We start from the raw sequence: 16,696 nt of genomic DNA, 5'->3' as shown, positions 1-16,696 counted from the left end.
GATTCCTGGCAGGTCATGCTCTGGCAGGACAGATGGGGGGAAAAAAAAAACCTCCTCGTGCTGCTGCTCAGCAGCTCCTTTGCCCTGCTGCATTCATCCTCTACAGGCTTTGCTAGCCCTGCTTCCCTAGCTAACTGAAGCACCTTTCCATGCAATGGAAAACACCTTCCCCCACCTTCTAGCAAGCAGCGCATTCTACTGGTATCTACACGTCGCTCAGAGACCCAGTGCAGTACGAGGTACCTTTATGTACCCACTCCTTAGCCAGCCACACACCCTCCCAGCTACAGACTGTCCCCAGGACTAACAGAAGACTCCCTCTAATCACCACCTTCCTCTACATTTCTCTGCCACAACTATCTCATCACCTTTACATGTAACACAGCTCAGTGCTGCTGGTGAACTTTAGCACAAGGATGAAAAGAAAAAAATTAAGTGTAAAAAGCAAGCAACAATTTGACTAAATTTCAGGTGACTCTCTACAGACTGTATATGAATAAATAACAACCATTCTGAAAAATCACCCAACAATCCAGAATTAGAAAACTTACCATGTTGTTAACGTTTTTTAAGATATTAGTGAGACCACTGATGACCAGGGAAAACTTGTACTTGGAAATGTTTATGAGACATTCCTTGTTGTGCTCTGTACTGACTTTGGTGTGGGTATTCTGCTGGCCAGCCTTTATTGGAAGCTACAAAGAGAGATAAGCATTATAAGCTTTTTTACATTGAAAGTTACATCTTTAAAGGTGGGTTAAAAATTTTTCAGACACCAGAAACCACCTTGAAAAACATTCTACAAGAGACAACTACAAACACATTATTTCATTTCCTCTACATTCATCTTTCTACTAGTTATCTAGAAAACAAAATACCGAAGTTCACCTATTCCTTTTTCTGAATTGAAACTAAACCTCTATTTTGTGATAAATTTTCTACAAACCAAATGTCAAAGCAATCAAAAGGAGCAGAAAAATGTAAGATAGAATTCTGAGAAGAAAAGTTTCTTTATTGCAAAAATTAGCTCATTAAATACCAAAAATCTTCACAAGGCTAATACCTGCAAGAAAGAAACTGCATCCTGAAACCTGAGAGGAGGTAAAATCACAGTAGCTCACAAAGCAGGTGAGTTGGAAGGTGGTGACAGTGGTTCCATGTGTGTCCTCTACTCCTTCACAGGACAGAACTGGCCAAGCGATGCGACCGCGTCCCTGGAGGATCCACCCCCATCAGCCTCCGCAGGCCCCAAGGACTTGGGTGACTTCAGGGTCCCCATACAAACCCACCCCACCACGAGCCAGGTGATGCAGTCTCAGCCTCAGGCAGGCTTCAAGCACTTGCGAGCGCCACATTACCTACCCTTGCCCAACATCCGGTGGTAAAAACTAGACTTGAAGTGCATCTTTTCCGGGAAAGACAAGATTCAGAGTGACCGCACAGAACTGAGATGTTTCTCCTCCTGTGTGAACACTAGGCGCTTTGTTTCATCCCGTACCCAAATTCTTCAAGGGTCACAAACAAGTCACTCCCCAAGCATGCACTCACTTCCCCTGCACACTCCTCGCTGGAGTCAGGCTGTTACGAACGGCCACGTGAAAATGTGAGAAGCAATTCTTCGGAAAAACTCATTTTACTGAGGATTTGTATTTTTAAAAAGCAAACAGATGTGGGAACAAAAAAGGAATCAGTATTATCACCTCTTTTTATAATCCACATGTGCCATTTGTATTTTAAAGTGTGACCTAGGAATTCACTATCTATAGAAACTTTAATTGCTGCTACAAGTGTTAACCAATTTTGACTAGAATTCCTGATAAAGGTGTATTCTGAAAGACATTGATAGCTCAAAGAAAATGCCATGATGGAGTATTTTTGCATTAGAAAGGGTATTGGGGGGGGGGGGCAGAGAGCGCATTTAAGAGAGGTTAAAAGAAGGATTCCAAGGAATTACAATCAGCTGTACAGCTGCAAAATGCTTAAAGAGCAACCTCCAGTCTGGGGGCCTCCGCAGACCTGGTGAGGGTACTTTCCATACTGTCATCCAGCTAGACTGCTGTCAGCAAACACCAACATCTCCGCCAACCAGTTAACGTTACTGTCTCTGTTGACAAAAGTTTAAAGGCCCATATTTAAAATGCTAGATGAATTGTATTAAAGAACCTCAAACTTGGAATATTTTTTTCCAACAGTTTTGACTGCATCATTAAATGCAGCCTACTTAACACTGACACCTTCCATTTGTAGGGAAATGGACCTCTTTAACGTGCTATCTAGTTTTTATGCCAAGTGTAATTTCCTCTCCATATAAACTGTGGTTTGGTTTGGGTTTTAAGTATCAGTTCTTTTGGTACCACAGACTAGGATCACAATGGAAATTGGCTGTTTTTTTCCGAAGACAATGGTTGACTCCTAATTAAAAAAAAAGACTGAACTGCCATGCCAGATCACACTGAAGACCCAACAGCAAGAGAAAGGTCCACGAGGAATTCAGACAGGGGTTGGGGATCGCTGGCACCAAGTGTTACGTCCAGGGAACGACACTAAAGGACTGCCCCTCCATAAGAAGGTCTGATGCTTTTTGCCTGCACAGCCTCCCGTAGCAACAAGTTCCACAGGGCAATCAAGGTAATTTCCACTTCATTTTGTAATTCTCTTGCAAGTGTTCAGACTGTAATGCTTTAAAACAGCGCGATGCATTTCAATGTGCTCATTTTAAAACTGGAAAAAGCAGAACAAACAGCATTTATGACTCAAGCTTTGTTTTCATTGCTGGATGTTATTTTTACAATACATTTTCGGAAGTCATTAGTGGAAGATAGATACATTTAATTAAAAATTTCACCATTACTAGTACTTTTTATTTGAATTTTCAAGTCTCCGTGCTGACAACAGCAGAAAAGCTCAATACCACTGAGTGATAAAACGCTTCAGAAGTGCCTCTCAAAGAAATTGTGTCATAGATCTAGTTCTGTATGCTTCCATGCTATAGAGACATCCTATTACACACTTCTGGAGCTTCCTGCCACAACAGCCACTGCAACAAGGTCACTTAGAAGTAAAACTGCTTTTTATACTACCATTTAAAATAGGAAACTATATAAAAAGGAAATATTAGCACTGTTGGTTTGGGGTTTTTTTATTTCTCAGCTATTTCCTTTGTGCATTCTGACATGCTGGAGCATTATATGTCCCCTAATGGAACGCAGCACCAGTGTTGAGTAACCAAAAAGAAACTATTTAACTTCTATACAAATATCCATCAATCTAAACACTACAAGAAAAAAAAAAAAACAGGAAAGAAAAAAAAAGGAAAAAAAGATGAAATTTTACTTTCATTGCCTTTGATTTTACTTTAGAAAAAAGAAAGACTGACACAAATGATTTCCTGTACCACTTTTATTTGAGATAGGAAGAGAAATTAAAGCACAAAGCTTAAATATAACTGGAGCACCATTTTGGACTCATCCCCATTTAGCAAAGGGACAGTCCACTACTCTAATTCAGGTATTTTCACGGTTGAAAATAGGAAGCAAGAGTCAACAACCTTATAACTACATTGGTGCATGTACAACCCACACCGAGGGATGTTGCCATATACCTCTCTCTCTCTAATCCAGTTTGACTACATCTTGTTAAGGTGTCAAATAAGCTACAGAGCACAGGGAACAACGGCATTTTGGTCTATAATTTGCTTTATTTTATGCAGCGGACAAAGACAAAATAGGTAGATGAAATCTGGAATCTTTCCAACTATCAAATTTTAAATCTTTGGAGATCAATTAAAAAAGAACATTGCTGCAATAGACAAGGAAAAGCCATTAAGCAGCTGAGCCTGACAGTTGCAATAATAGACTACAAGACCCAGTGTATCCTGAATTGAGGATACAAGTCATCTTGTGTATCAGGTATCGCTGAAACAACTAGAAAAGCAAATCTGTAAGATGAAGCATCGAAGTATCTACCAGCTTACAGCAGCCATGCAAGCTCCCTAGATGTTAAAACACATCTTTTGACCACATAGACAGTTTAAGTCAAACTTTGTTTCTAGAAATGTGTTTCTGACTTCAATTTAAGAAGCCCTGCTGACCTATCTGCTACTGATACACTACTCAAACTGAACCATTCTTACAAGGTTTATTAAATGCAAAGAGATAACAAAGCACTATTAGTAGGAGAAAAAGCAAAACAGACCATATAATTTTCTTTACATTTCCAAGAGGCATACAAAAACAGATCAACCTTAGATACAGAGATGTGAACCACAGACCCTCAAGAAGACAGGACTGTTAAGACTAATCCAGCTGATTTAGCAGCTATGAAAAGATATTTATTTTTTTTAACCAGTATTTATTGCCCAAAAGATGCCAATTCCTCTCTCAACTTGCCAAAAGAAAATTAAATTCTTCCATCTTCATGAAAAATGTAAATTAAATCACTAATCACAAATATTATTAAAAAATAATACCATATAAGGAAAAAAATGCGACTAGGCCAACTCACAGATACACAGAATCACAGCACATGGTCAGCTGCTAGCACCTTGGTGCTGGTGAATGTTACGGAGCGGATCACCTTGAGTGCCATCACGTGGCACGTACACAACAACCAGGGGATCAGGCCCAGTCAGCATGGGTCTATGAAAGGCAGGTCTTGCTTGACTAACCTGACCGCCTTCTGTGACAAGGTCACCCTCTTAGCGGACAAGGGAATGGCTGTGGATGTTGTCTACCTGGACTTTAGTAAAGCCTTTGGCACCATTTCCCACAGCATTCTCCTGGAGAAACTGGCCGCTCATGGCTTGGACAGGCATACGCTTCACTGGGTGAAAAACTGGCTGGATGGCCGGGCCCAAAGAGTTGTGGTGAACGGAGTTAAGTCCGGTTGGCAGCCGGTCACAAGTGGTGTTCCCCAGGGCTCAGTACTGGGGCCAGTTCTGGTTAATATCTTTATCAACGATCTGCACGAGGGGATCGAGTGCACCCTCAGTAAGTTTGCAGATGACACCAAGTTGGGCAGGAGTGTCGATGTGCTGGAGGGCGGAAAGGCTCTGCAGAGGGATCTGGACAGGCCAGATCGATGGGCCGAGGCCAACTGTATGAGGTTCAACAAGGCCAAGTGCCGGGTCCTGCACTTGTCACAACAACCCCATACAATGCTACAGGCTGGGGAAGAGTGGCTGGAAAGCTGCCCGGCGGAAGAGGACCTGGGGGTGTTGGGCCACAGCGGCTGAACATGAGCCAGCAGTGTGCCCAGGTGGCCAAGAAGGCCAACAGCACCCTGGCTTGTGTCAGGAATAGCGTGGCCAGCAGGAGCAGGGCAGGGATCGTCCCCATACTCGGCACTGGGGAGGCCGCACCTCGAATACTGTGTCCAGTTGTGGGCCCCTCGCTACAAGAGGGACATTGAGGTGCTGGAGCGTGGCCAGAGAAGGGCAGCGGAGCTGGGGAAGGGTCTGGAGCACAGGGCTGGTGGGGAGCGGCTGAGGGAGCTGGGGGTGTTCAGCCTGGAGAAGAGGAGGCTGAGGGGAGACCTTATCGCTCTCTGCAACTGCCTGAAAGGAGGGTGTAGCGAGGTGGGTTCCCATCTTTTCTGCCAAGTAACAAGCAATAGGACAAGCGGAAACGGCCTCAAGTTGTGTCAGGGGAGGTTTAGATTGGATACGAGGAATGATTTCTTCACCAAAAGGGCTGTCAAGCATTGGAACAGGCTGCCCAGGGAAGTGGTTGAGCCCCCATCCCTGGAGGTATTTAAAAGACCTGTAGATGTGGCGCTTAGGGACAGGGTTTAGCGGTGGACTTAGCAGCATTAGGTTAATGGTTGGACTTGATGATCTTAAAGGTCTTTTCCAACCTAAATGATTCTATGATCTTAGAACATAATACTAAAACATTGCTTCAAAAGCTTTTTCAACACACAAGTTTGTAACCCTGCTGAAGAGAGAAAATGCAAAGGTGTCCTATGCCTAATCACTCTTACCTATCCGTTTCTGAAGATAAAAGCATTTCAGTCTCTTCAGACTTGTGAGACAGTAACTTTTCCAATTTAAAATTAAAAAAAAAAAAGGGGGCAAGTACTTGGCTATTCCAGAGGAAAAAAGAAAAAACAATCTAATGTGCATTCTTAACAAGATCTTCACAGTCAAATTATAAAAACTGGCTTTAAAACTTCAAAGTAAGTGCTACTACAGAATTGCAAAGCTGTTTAAAAAGTGGAAAGCACTGTGGTATCTGATTACATACAAGACTGTCATATCTTTGGAAGTGGCCTCAGTTTAGAGACTGATGTACTTTTACCCAAAAATGTTCACTTAAGGAATACTTCTTTGATCATAGATATTAATTATTAAGAAAAATGGGTATTTTGCATGTCTGTAGAAGAGATTAGCAGCTGTTTCAGGTATCCTCTAGTCTGATGCCATACGGTACAACCTTTTGCTAACTGTACATGCACATTGATTTGTAACTAGCCACACTAATAGGCTTGAACATCTGTAAGGTACTCCACTCAGTCTGTTGAGAAAGGTTAACACTAAACCATGGATTTTTCTTTATCACCTGTAATAAATGAACACAAAGTTTAATCATCTCTATTTAGTAAAAGACTGTACTTAATGTTCTCATTTTCAGAGGTTATGGAGCAAGCATAAGTGCTTTATCACTTCAAAGTCACTATTCCAACTTTTTTGCGCAAGAGACAACTTTGCAGAACATTAAGAATTCAAAATCTGACAGATAAGCCTAGTCTGCTACAGGATTCAGAATGACAGCGTTGAAATCGCTATGCTGACAAACCTCTTAATACAGACAGCAATCACTACCCAACCGTGCACAGGTACTCCGCAATTCTGCACTTTCAAGATTCAACTTCACAGCGCTGGCAGACTGCAGAGCCCTATCGCTGCCTCCGGTACCTCTACCTCACGGAAAGCACCGAGGTCTAAATCACCTTCGGAGAAGGGAGGGTGGGAGGCCGTTCCACAGGATCCACCTCAGGGAAGGAAATTCTCCGCTTCTCTATAACGGGCTCATCATTTTCAATAAGCAGCTTGAGATGTCTGAACACATCTGAGCCTCGTGCCTTTGATGCAGACTCAGGAGAAAGTAACAAACATAATGTCTAGAAAAAAAATCCCTAGTGTTATCCTTAACAGCATAGAAATCTACCTAGCTTTTCCCTTTCAAATAATTTCTTGGAACTTCTTCAGTAGACTGTAACACACAGATGTACTGGTGAGAGACAGAAAATATACACAGCACCACTCCTTCCTCAGCATCGCTACTGTCAGAACCAGATACAAATCTCTTTGAAAATGAACAGGCATCTTCCTCCCAACTATAAACATGCACTGCATCACTTTCTAAAGGGGCATTATTTAGTAAAAGAACCTCACACTAAGCCTTCAGAAGACCACAGAACTCTGAAAATATTTTATATAGGTCACTCTAAAAAACAAAATAGTATTTTCAAAAGGTTAACTAAAAGTTGGTACCGTGAACAACGTATATTTACCCATACTGTTAACACAAACTGCTGCCCTAAATAAGGAAGGATCATCAAATCATCTCGGTGCTTTTAAGCAGCTCATTAATGGACTCAGGTAACATCTGTCGCATGTGGGCCATTCTTTTACCTATTCTTTAGGACACCACCTGTGTGCCGTATAGCACTTCATTTTGAAATACATTACACACACTGTTTTAGAAAAACAAGATTAAAGCTGCTTCAGGTTTATGTTAAGAGAAAAATGAAATGGCACGCTTTGTGCTTAAGAGCAGTGTTAGTGTCTCGGTTCTCAGCTCCTGTGGAAACCTGTTTTAGACAGAGCAGTTGTGGAAAAAAGTTCCATCTTCTGCAACAGGCCAGCCTCACCTTCCAGCAAAAGAAACCATTTCACTTGGGGGGCACAGTCAGCAGAACTCACGTGAAATACTTTAAAATGTATCTGATTACTACTCGTGATTTCTTAACAAGCCAAGATGAAAAGCAGCAATGAAAAACACAAAGCTGGTACTTGCAGCCAGTGCTTTTTCAGGTCTCTGATTCTGCACAGATGTCAAGTGCTGCAAAGAGAATCAACAGGAGGAGGGAATATTTGCTTTAATTTAACGCCTTTTAACGAAAGTGAGAATGGAACATTCCTACTGGCTTTCAGTTTTTACAAAAGCTTTCTTAACTGAAAGCAATCATATCTCATAAACTACAAATGGGGAGCCTAAACCATAATCCACATAACAAAGGGCTTCTTTCTTTAAAGTATATCATAATCACTTAAGTTGCCACAAGTTTATACAGGATTAATACCTTTTATTATATCTGATAGTTTTAAAACAGTCTAGATTTAAATGCTTTAGGCAGTAAGGCTCTTCTGGCTATGCTTAGAACTATTTCACTACTGCGTCAGCCTTCCCATGATTTCAGCTTGTAACACATTTAAAAATACTATAAAAATACAGTACATAAAATTGTAAGTGAACATTTCCATAGGAAGAAAAGAGATAATTTTGTTCTACAAAGACCTGATTATGTCTGAAAACACAGAGAATTTTACTAAAACATAGCCTAGCCTCTTCGGGCTACCGCAGCCTGATTCTATCCTGATCACTGCAAGTTTCAAAGAATATAACAACTAGTACTGCATACGAAGTCAGCCAAGAGATTTCATATGTGCTACATAAGAAATGTGATCTAGCCTCACACGTACCACCAACAGCTTCTTTCTGCACCAGCTGAAACCCGCACACAGCCTTCAAGGGTAGCTCAAAGAAGAGCGCGTTGCAGCAGTTGTAGTCTCAGAAGCGAGCGCAGCTGGGTGAGACTGGCAGCGTACTTGAAAGATTTATTCAGCAAGCCAGTCATTGGTTAATTCATAAAACTATGCTTGCCAGTCATTTTAGGCCCACAGAATTGTACACACAAAAGCAGATTTTGGTTAAAGCAGCGTTTACAACAATAAACAAGAGTAGACAAGAACAGACTGGTTTGCACTGATTTTTCTTGTTTTCAATACAGATTAGCATTCTCTCCATTTGTTGTTTCATCTGTCTTAAAATGAATTCAAGCACTTAGCAAATGAATGAAAAGCCTGTCTACATCTATACATTTTGGTGAAAGATGGTTACATTTTCCTCCTTTGTAAAGGAAGGAAGAAACCTTGAAAAGTTTTGTCTTCTCCCCCACAGAAAAAAAGAAAAACCCAAAACTAAACAATCCACAACAAACCCGAGCTCCCCTGTCCTCATCCAAACATACTGATGACACAGTAAGTAGTGGCTCCCTCACTGCCAAATCAAGAGGTCCTGCATTTAGAAGGGCAGACGTAGCGTGCAAAAACTCAAAAATGCATTATCACCGCTCAAACAATGTGCATACACTCAGTATATTTCTATGAAGTATGAACTTGATGCTCAAAGAAGCACAAGAAGGACATGGAGCTGCTGGAGCGGGTTCAGAGCAGGGCCACCAAAATGATCCGAGGGCTGGAACACCTCTCCTATGAGGCCAGGCTGAGAGAGTTGGGGTTGTTCAGCCTAGGGAAGAGAAGGCTGCGAGGAGACCTTATTGCGACCTTCCAGTACTTAAAGGGGCCTACAGGAAGGATGGGGAGAATCTTTTTAATAAGGTCTGTTGTGACAGGACAAGGAATAATGGCTTTAAACTAAAGAAGAATAGATTTAGACTAGACATTAGAAAGAAGTTTTTTACACTGAGGGTGGTGAGGCACTGGCACAGGTTGCCCAGAGAGGCAGTGGAGGCCCCATCCCTGGGAACATCCCAGGCCAGGCTGGACGGGGCTCTGAGCACCCTGGGCTGGTTAAAGCTGTCCCTGTCGCTGCAGGGGTTGGGCTGGGTGGGCTCTGAAGGGCCCTTCCAACCCAAAGCGTTCTGTGATTCTATGATGAAATGAGCAGTCTAAAATGTAACAAGTAGATAACAACCATACGACCACCCAATAATGACACAAGCGTAAGGAGTTTCAAGCAGCACACAAATATCACCACCGACTGACAACGCATTTAGTAGCGGCGATGGTGTCACAAGAAGCTGGCATTGGGGTGTTCAGTTCGGAACAGCCACCTTTCCACCGTGAAGATCACTGTCAGACCGGGCAAGGCAGAGGAAATGATGTATTAAAAGCAAACAAACAAAACTGAGAACCCCAAGCTGAAATTTAAAAGTGAGAGAGAAGACTTCTCACAAAAAAGTAGAGATTAATGTCTCACCCTTGCTTCACTGCTTCATCCACTTGATGATACAATATTAAATGCACTGGTTAAACAGAAATATGTAATAAACTAATCAAAATTTTGTAAAGAGCACCTATCACGCAAGCTGCACTATGACTACAGCAATCAATACCGTATTTGATGTACATTATCCCCGCAACTCCAATATTTTAGCATCTTGGAAAGCAGAACAGCTTTCTTCCTATCGGAAGACGATTCCTCCCATACCCCTATTTGTAATTATCCCATAAAATGTATGGAAAAATAATTCTGTTTAAAAAGCTGAAGTTCTTAACTCCTAACAGATGTTGGCAAGCCCAATTCCACAATATACATAACACAGCAAACGACAAAGCCTAGGGCCTTTTAACACCAGTACACAAAGAAACATTTTCTTGCATTATTGGGAGCATAATCAGCACCATGCTTTTTAAGCTTATGGAAAAAATGATCTATGACTCAAGATAAGGGGGGGGAATAAGTTAACTATGCAAATCTGCCTAAAATGTATTGGAAAAATCTGCATCACTTTAATGTCAAAAGACAAAGTTTGATATTTTCCTTTTTTAAACAAACTTAATTTACAGCAGCTTTAATATAAAAGTAAAAAGAAACAGCTTATTTTTATTCAACCAGGCCACAAGCTTTCCGCGGGTTGTCAAAAGCCAAGCATCACTAAAAGGCACATACGATTTTACGGCAGGTGAACAAAATGCAACCTACAGAACCAGCTTAACGTTTTTGATAGATGTTACGCTGAACAGGGTCTCACAGACCAAGAGCTGCGCCCTGTGCGACACAAAGGCTGTACTCAGGGTATAGCAAAACAAGACGGGCAACACAGAAACCGATCATTCAGCCTAAACCGAGCTCACACTTACACGTCAGGAAAGCATCTTGGGAGTAAAAATGCAGAGTCTAAGCACTAAGCTTAGCCCCACTGAGAAAGTCGTGCCACCTAATCCCAGTAAGCACTTTCTGCATGTGGATCAGAGAAACACGAAGTCTAAGGCCAACAAATCCCTCTTCCTTCCATTCAGAAAATCCTTCTCCAAACTACGAGCACCGACTTTTGTAAAGAGAAGTAAATATCTACCGCTATACCAACATCGGCTAGAAAACCCTCTTCGTGCCACACAACCGTGTTCCCGGCGATGTGGATGAAATTTCCCACCGACATCCGCCGTTATGCTATGGGGAACGAGGTAGAATTGCCTGAGCAGTTTCACGTAGCCCTCCTTAAACTCATTCTTGAGGCTTTACCTCCTTTCTGTTGAACGAGATGATGCAAAGCGAAGAAGTAAATTTCACGGGAATGTCGAGGAAGAGCACACACACTTCTGGAAGAGCTGGGGGAGCAGAAGCGAAGGGGAAGCGGCCACGGCAGCCCCCCGCCGCCCGTACAGAACGGGCCGATCGCCGCTGCCTCCCTGGCAGAGCGGCACCGGGGAGCCCACTCCGCCCCCAGACCGGCATCCCCCCTCCAGAAGTAGGTGGGGGGCAGCGGGTCGGCTGGAGGGGCCAAGAGAGCGGCGGGCAGCGCCCGGCCCCACCCAGCCACCCTGCCCAGCACAATGGGCGCCGCGGGCCGCGCCCCCCGGCCGGGGCTGAGCGGGGCCCCGCCGCCGGGCCGGGCGCTGGGGGGGCCCGGCTCCCTCGGCCCCCCGCCCCGGGCAGGGCCGGGAAGCCGGCGGCGGGGAGAAGGCGGCCGGCAGCGCTCCCTCCCCCCCCGCCCCCCGCCGCCCCCGCCCCGGGCAGCCGGGCGGCCTCCCCCGCCGCTCGCCCCCTCCCCGCCGCCGGCGGCCCGCGCCCCCGGCCCGCAGAGGCCCCTCGCCGCCCGCCCGGCCCTGCCCGCGCCGCCCCTGCTCCCCCGCCGGCCCCGGCCCAGCGCGGCGGGGGCAGCCGCGCCGCCGCCCCTCCTCACGGCCGCCCCCGCTACCTGCTCGTCGAAGCGGTTCACCACGGCCTGCACCCACTCCACCGGCTTGTGGGCCGCCATGGCCCCCCGCCTGCCCGGCCAGGGAGGGGGGCGGATCCCCGCGGCGGGGGGCGGCAGGAGAGGCGCCGGGCGAGGGCGGGGAGGGTCTCCGGATCCCTGCCGCGCTCGGGGCCCTCAGCTCCCCGCAGCCATCAGCGCCCAGGGCCCGCCATGACACCACACCGGAAGCGGGAGCCCAGGCCGCCCCCGCCCGCCCGAGCAGCAGCGCCGCGGCCGCCGCGCCAGGGGGAGCGCCGAGGGGCGGGCGGCGCCTGCGCGGCCGCGGGGGCGGGGCGGGGCGGGGCCGCGGCGCCTGCGCTCTCCGCCGCGGGCGGGGCCCCTCAGGCCCAGGGCTCCGTCAGGGCCGCGGCGCGGGCCCGGGGCTGCCGCTGCCCCCTCCCGGTGCCCCGCGGCGCGGCTCCGCCCTGCCCGGCCCGCTCTGCCCCGGGCCGCCGCGTCTCTGTGCTGCGGGGAGCGGCCGGTCCCGCCGAGGGGGCCCGGGGTTCTCCCCGAGCCGCCTCGCCCCCGAGGGGCAGCCCGGGAGGCGGCTCTGGCCGCACCGGCCGTGCCTGCTTCTTTCCCCCGGGCTTCGGCGCCGCCGGCGCGGCAGCCCCGGCCCGGGCAGCGGCCAGGACGAGCCGAGGCTGAGCCCCCGCTTTGCAGGTCGGTGCGGGTCGGGCGGCCTTCGGCGGAGCTGCCGGGCCTGCCCGCTGTGCCTTGGCCGGGCAAGGAGGGCCCGTGGGGCGCTCGATGCCCTCTCCGGGAGGAGCTGAAGGCGTTGGCTCGTCGGGCTCCGGCTGGGAGAGCTGGCGGGGCGGCTGCCCCCGGCCCTACCGCCTGCCCCTGCTCGCCGCGGCCTACCCTGCGGGCCAGGGAAAGAGAACGGCGAAAAACCCTCACAAGCTAAAACAGTACTGAAATAGGGTAAACTACTCTTCAAAGTGGAAGGTTGTTTTAAAAGTCTCCCGTGGAATTGCTTATTCAATCAATTACTGTAAACCAAATTTCTGTCCTTTGACCGCAGGCGACAAGGCGATGTTTCGCCTCTCCAAACTCGAGGCGCGCGTTGGGCCTGGAGTTTCGGTAGGATTTTACGTGATGATTTACGCCTTCTCTTGCCAGAAGGGCAAGACAGCGGGCAGATGCTTTATTCACGCTGCAGTGCCCATTTCAAAGACGGATTATCTACAATTTTGTTATTGTCCACAGGCTGGATCATATAGCTGTATTTTACCTTGTAAATAAAAAAGGGTTATTCTTTTCCTACATTAGTTTATTTCAGTTTAACAGCTTCTGTTATATCTCAAGGCTTCACTGCAGAACTCCAGCAGTAACTAAAAATATGTCATGTGGCGCACAAAAATCCTTCCCCAGCCTAGTTATAGCATACCCAGCCAATCATTTACTCTTTGTGACTCAAAGTAGGATACGCGGATAACAAGACAAATAAACATCCACTTCCAGTTTCCTTCTTGGGAATGTTAATTTGTTTTCCTTCTGGGTAAACAGAAGCACAAAATGATGTTCTCTCATGCTAGAGCCAAGTTAGAATTCTGACAGTATAAATAAAGATGCAACTTGAGGTGAGGCCTCTTGAACGTAGGATTTAAAATTGCCAAATGCATAGTGAAAAACTGGAGAATAAAATGGACTTTCTGTTACTCCACCCAGCAGGGGCCTTGATTTGACTTGGAGACTCTTGCTATTCTCATAACACATATTAATTACTACCAGCAATAGCAATATGAAATATATTCTGAGGTAACAGCCCCTCTAAATAACGAACAATGAAATTCCTGTAATTCAGATTTACAGTATGAATAATTCCATCGCATTCTAGCAACAAACTCAGGAGCTCAGTTCACAGCAAATATTTGAGAGGCAGATGTTTTATAAAAACATGAAAATCGATTGCAAATATTTTATTTAAGAAAAACCAATTAATTGGTTGAAGCATAAATAGTAGTTTTCTGCCTGTACAACTTGTGGTACTATCTTTCAGGAAATGCAAAAAGCATTCTGATTTATACAAATTATGAAGTCTAATATTGGGCTGTTAAGTGCACTGAATTTTGTATTATTCATTTGCTGTGTACAATAAACTAGCTGTGGTGTAAAGGCTATCGATTCCTTTGCATTAGAGTGCATTATAATGGTCAGCATTAATGTGTTTCAAAAAGATTTTTAAAACTAAATAGTCTTACATTCTAGAAAAGACTTCTAATGCGTTGGTTATATATGCTCATATCCGAATCAAACCTACATGGTATGTGTATCTACTTGCTTAATTATCAAAATCTTAACTGAGCTGGGTGGCGAATGAAGCTGGTCCCGGGAGCCGTTTCTAATCGTGTTTGTACATCTGAGCGCACAGAAAGGCTCAGCCAACGCATCAGCAAAAGAGCAGCTTGTGTCACTGCCTCCTTCTGTAAGCATTTGCCATTCTCCCCGGCACCCCCGTGGGTAGGTAAATAGTTACTTCAAACTCTGGACAACAGGATGAGGCCGGGGGCTGCTCTCCGTGACCGACAGCTGCTGTGGGCTTTCCTCCCCGTACAGGTGTGCAGCGCACCTGGGAGCGGGGCCGACGCCGAGTTCCTGAGATTACAGAGCCTGCTTCACTCCCCTACACACCCAGAACTGTTTGGACTGACAGAAAAGGCTTTGTCACAAAGCGTATAAAAGCAGAAATGAACCCAAAACACCCAATGGATTCAGTGGAGCAAAGATCTTAACTAGAATTGTTTATTAACTTATGATTTAAAAAACCCCCGAGGGCTAGGTCTCATCCCTTCTCATATCCAGCAAATCCTCCAAGGGTCCCTTGGGCTGGCAGAGAAATAGGAGCGGTAGCATTTGGCAGGGGGCGGTGACAAACAGCTGGAAATTCTAGCCCCTGCGGCCAGCTCAGCTCTGTCGGGAAGGGGTCTCACTGTTTGAAAGGTCAGCCCGAAAACCTAGAACTGCATGGACACAGGCGTACGCTCTGCCAGCGCTGCCTTGGCTGGAGAGGGGATCGCTGCTTGTCCTTGACCAGCACCTGCCGCTGGGAGGGACTGCACGAACGCTCCCTCCTCCGCGCGCGGGCAAAGGCAGCCGGCTTCGTCTCATCCTCACCTTCCTCGCTGGCCTGAACTAAGCTGGCTCCTTTTGCTGATGGTAGGTAAGCGGGCACGCCTCGGAAGAGCTGTCCATTTCTTCCCGGCAAGCTTATTGCTGTGCTTACAGACAGTGTCCATACAGCACAGCAGCGCAAGCGGAGCGCTCCCTCCGCTGACACACCTTTCAAATTCCCAGCAGCCAGCAGTTCTGGGATTGCTGGAGGCCGAACCACTCCTGCTGGGCCCTTTCTCCATGAATTTGTCAAATCTCCTTTTTCAACCGTTGGTATGTTTGACCTCTGAAGTATCCCATAGCAATCAGGCAGGAATAATATCCACTTAAGGCAATACAGCCACAATCTTCATAGGGATCTCTACATTCTGCCAGAATCTAAACAATAATAATTTATGTAGGGGGCAGGAAAGGGCTTCAGCTTGCTGATAGGCTTATGAAAAACATGTCTCAAAAAGACAGAAAGAAATTGGCGCTGATAAGATTAGCTGAGAGAGAAGCATCTTGGGAACTCTTGACTTAGGCAGAGAAAGACAGGCTATTTCTTCCCTTCAAAATTTACTAAACAAAACAAACAGTGCTGCTTCCTGTTTTTCATAGTGTTTTTCCCAAAGCAAATCTGTTGCCTAAAAGCAAACATGACTTGCTGTAGTAGTCCCAGATTTTAGATGAGGGGAAAATTCAGAGGCTGAACGGTGATATTGGAAATTCTCATAGTGTTTCCCCCAAACTCTTTGGAAAATTCCAGCCGGTATTTGGTCAAGATCGTTCTTTCCCAATGCTCTCTGCTTCCTTTTAAGCGCTTCCTCTTCTTCCTACATTCAATACGAAGTGCCCTGAGACCCACTATCCTAGAAGTGATCTGCTGTCCTAGAAAAAAAACACAGTATCTCTACTCTTAATTTTTGTGCTAGACCCTGTCTGTTGGATACATGAAAACCCACATGATTTCATCCTCCAACAGGCAGACACGTGACAGTTTATAACTGCTAGTTAGGTATTATCTGAAGATAAATCATTCCGAGTTCCCCAGTTCCAGATAACTTATGAGTTGTGGTACCGCTTCTTTAGTGGCTCTTGACAATCTCATGCTTCTTGGCTATTTTGGTGGATTTTTTTTTAAAACACTTTAGCAAGAGCTTCTTAATGCACTTCCTTAAGCTTATATGTAAACTAAAATAAGAAATTATAGCCTAAGGCGTCCACAAAGTCTTGTCAGGCTTTAGTGTGAATGCCAATGGTTTTTCCTCACTAAAAATGTCCCACTGTGGCTGTCAAAAGTGGCACTAGTGGTAGGAGTCACTCGTCAGAGGAAAGTCCCTGCTATGTCCTCTATTCCCTCTCCGCATAGGTTTTGGAACTACTAAAACCTGAAGAA

The 16,696-nt window shown here is 46.0% G+C and overlaps 1 protein-coding gene across 4 annotated transcripts in view; it reads right to left on the bottom strand.

The window, feature by feature from the left end:
- The window catches only part of NF1 (neurofibromin 1), a 100,803-nt gene extending 88,578 nt beyond the window's left edge, over positions 1 to 12,225 (bottom strand). For all 4 annotated transcript variants that reach the window (XM_075720003.1, XM_075720005.1, XM_075720006.1 and 1 more), the window contains exons 1-2: positions 12,166 to 12,225; positions 552 to 695 (exon numbers count right to left, since the gene is read on the bottom strand). In XM_075720003.1, the coding sequence (XP_075576118.1) occupies positions 552 to 695; positions 12,166 to 12,225 (204 nt within the window). The remainder of the gene's footprint in view (positions 1 to 551; positions 696 to 12,165) is intronic.
- Positions 12,226 to 16,696: the final 4,471 nt, after the last annotated feature.

This window comes from Pelecanus crispus, chromosome 12 (assembly GCF_030463565.1).
Source record: "Pelecanus crispus isolate bPelCri1 chromosome 12, bPelCri1.pri, whole genome shotgun sequence".
NCBI classification, from domain to species: domain Eukaryota; kingdom Metazoa; phylum Chordata; class Aves; order Pelecaniformes; family Pelecanidae; genus Pelecanus; species Pelecanus crispus.
This window is presented reverse-complemented; position numbering and strand designations above follow the sequence as displayed.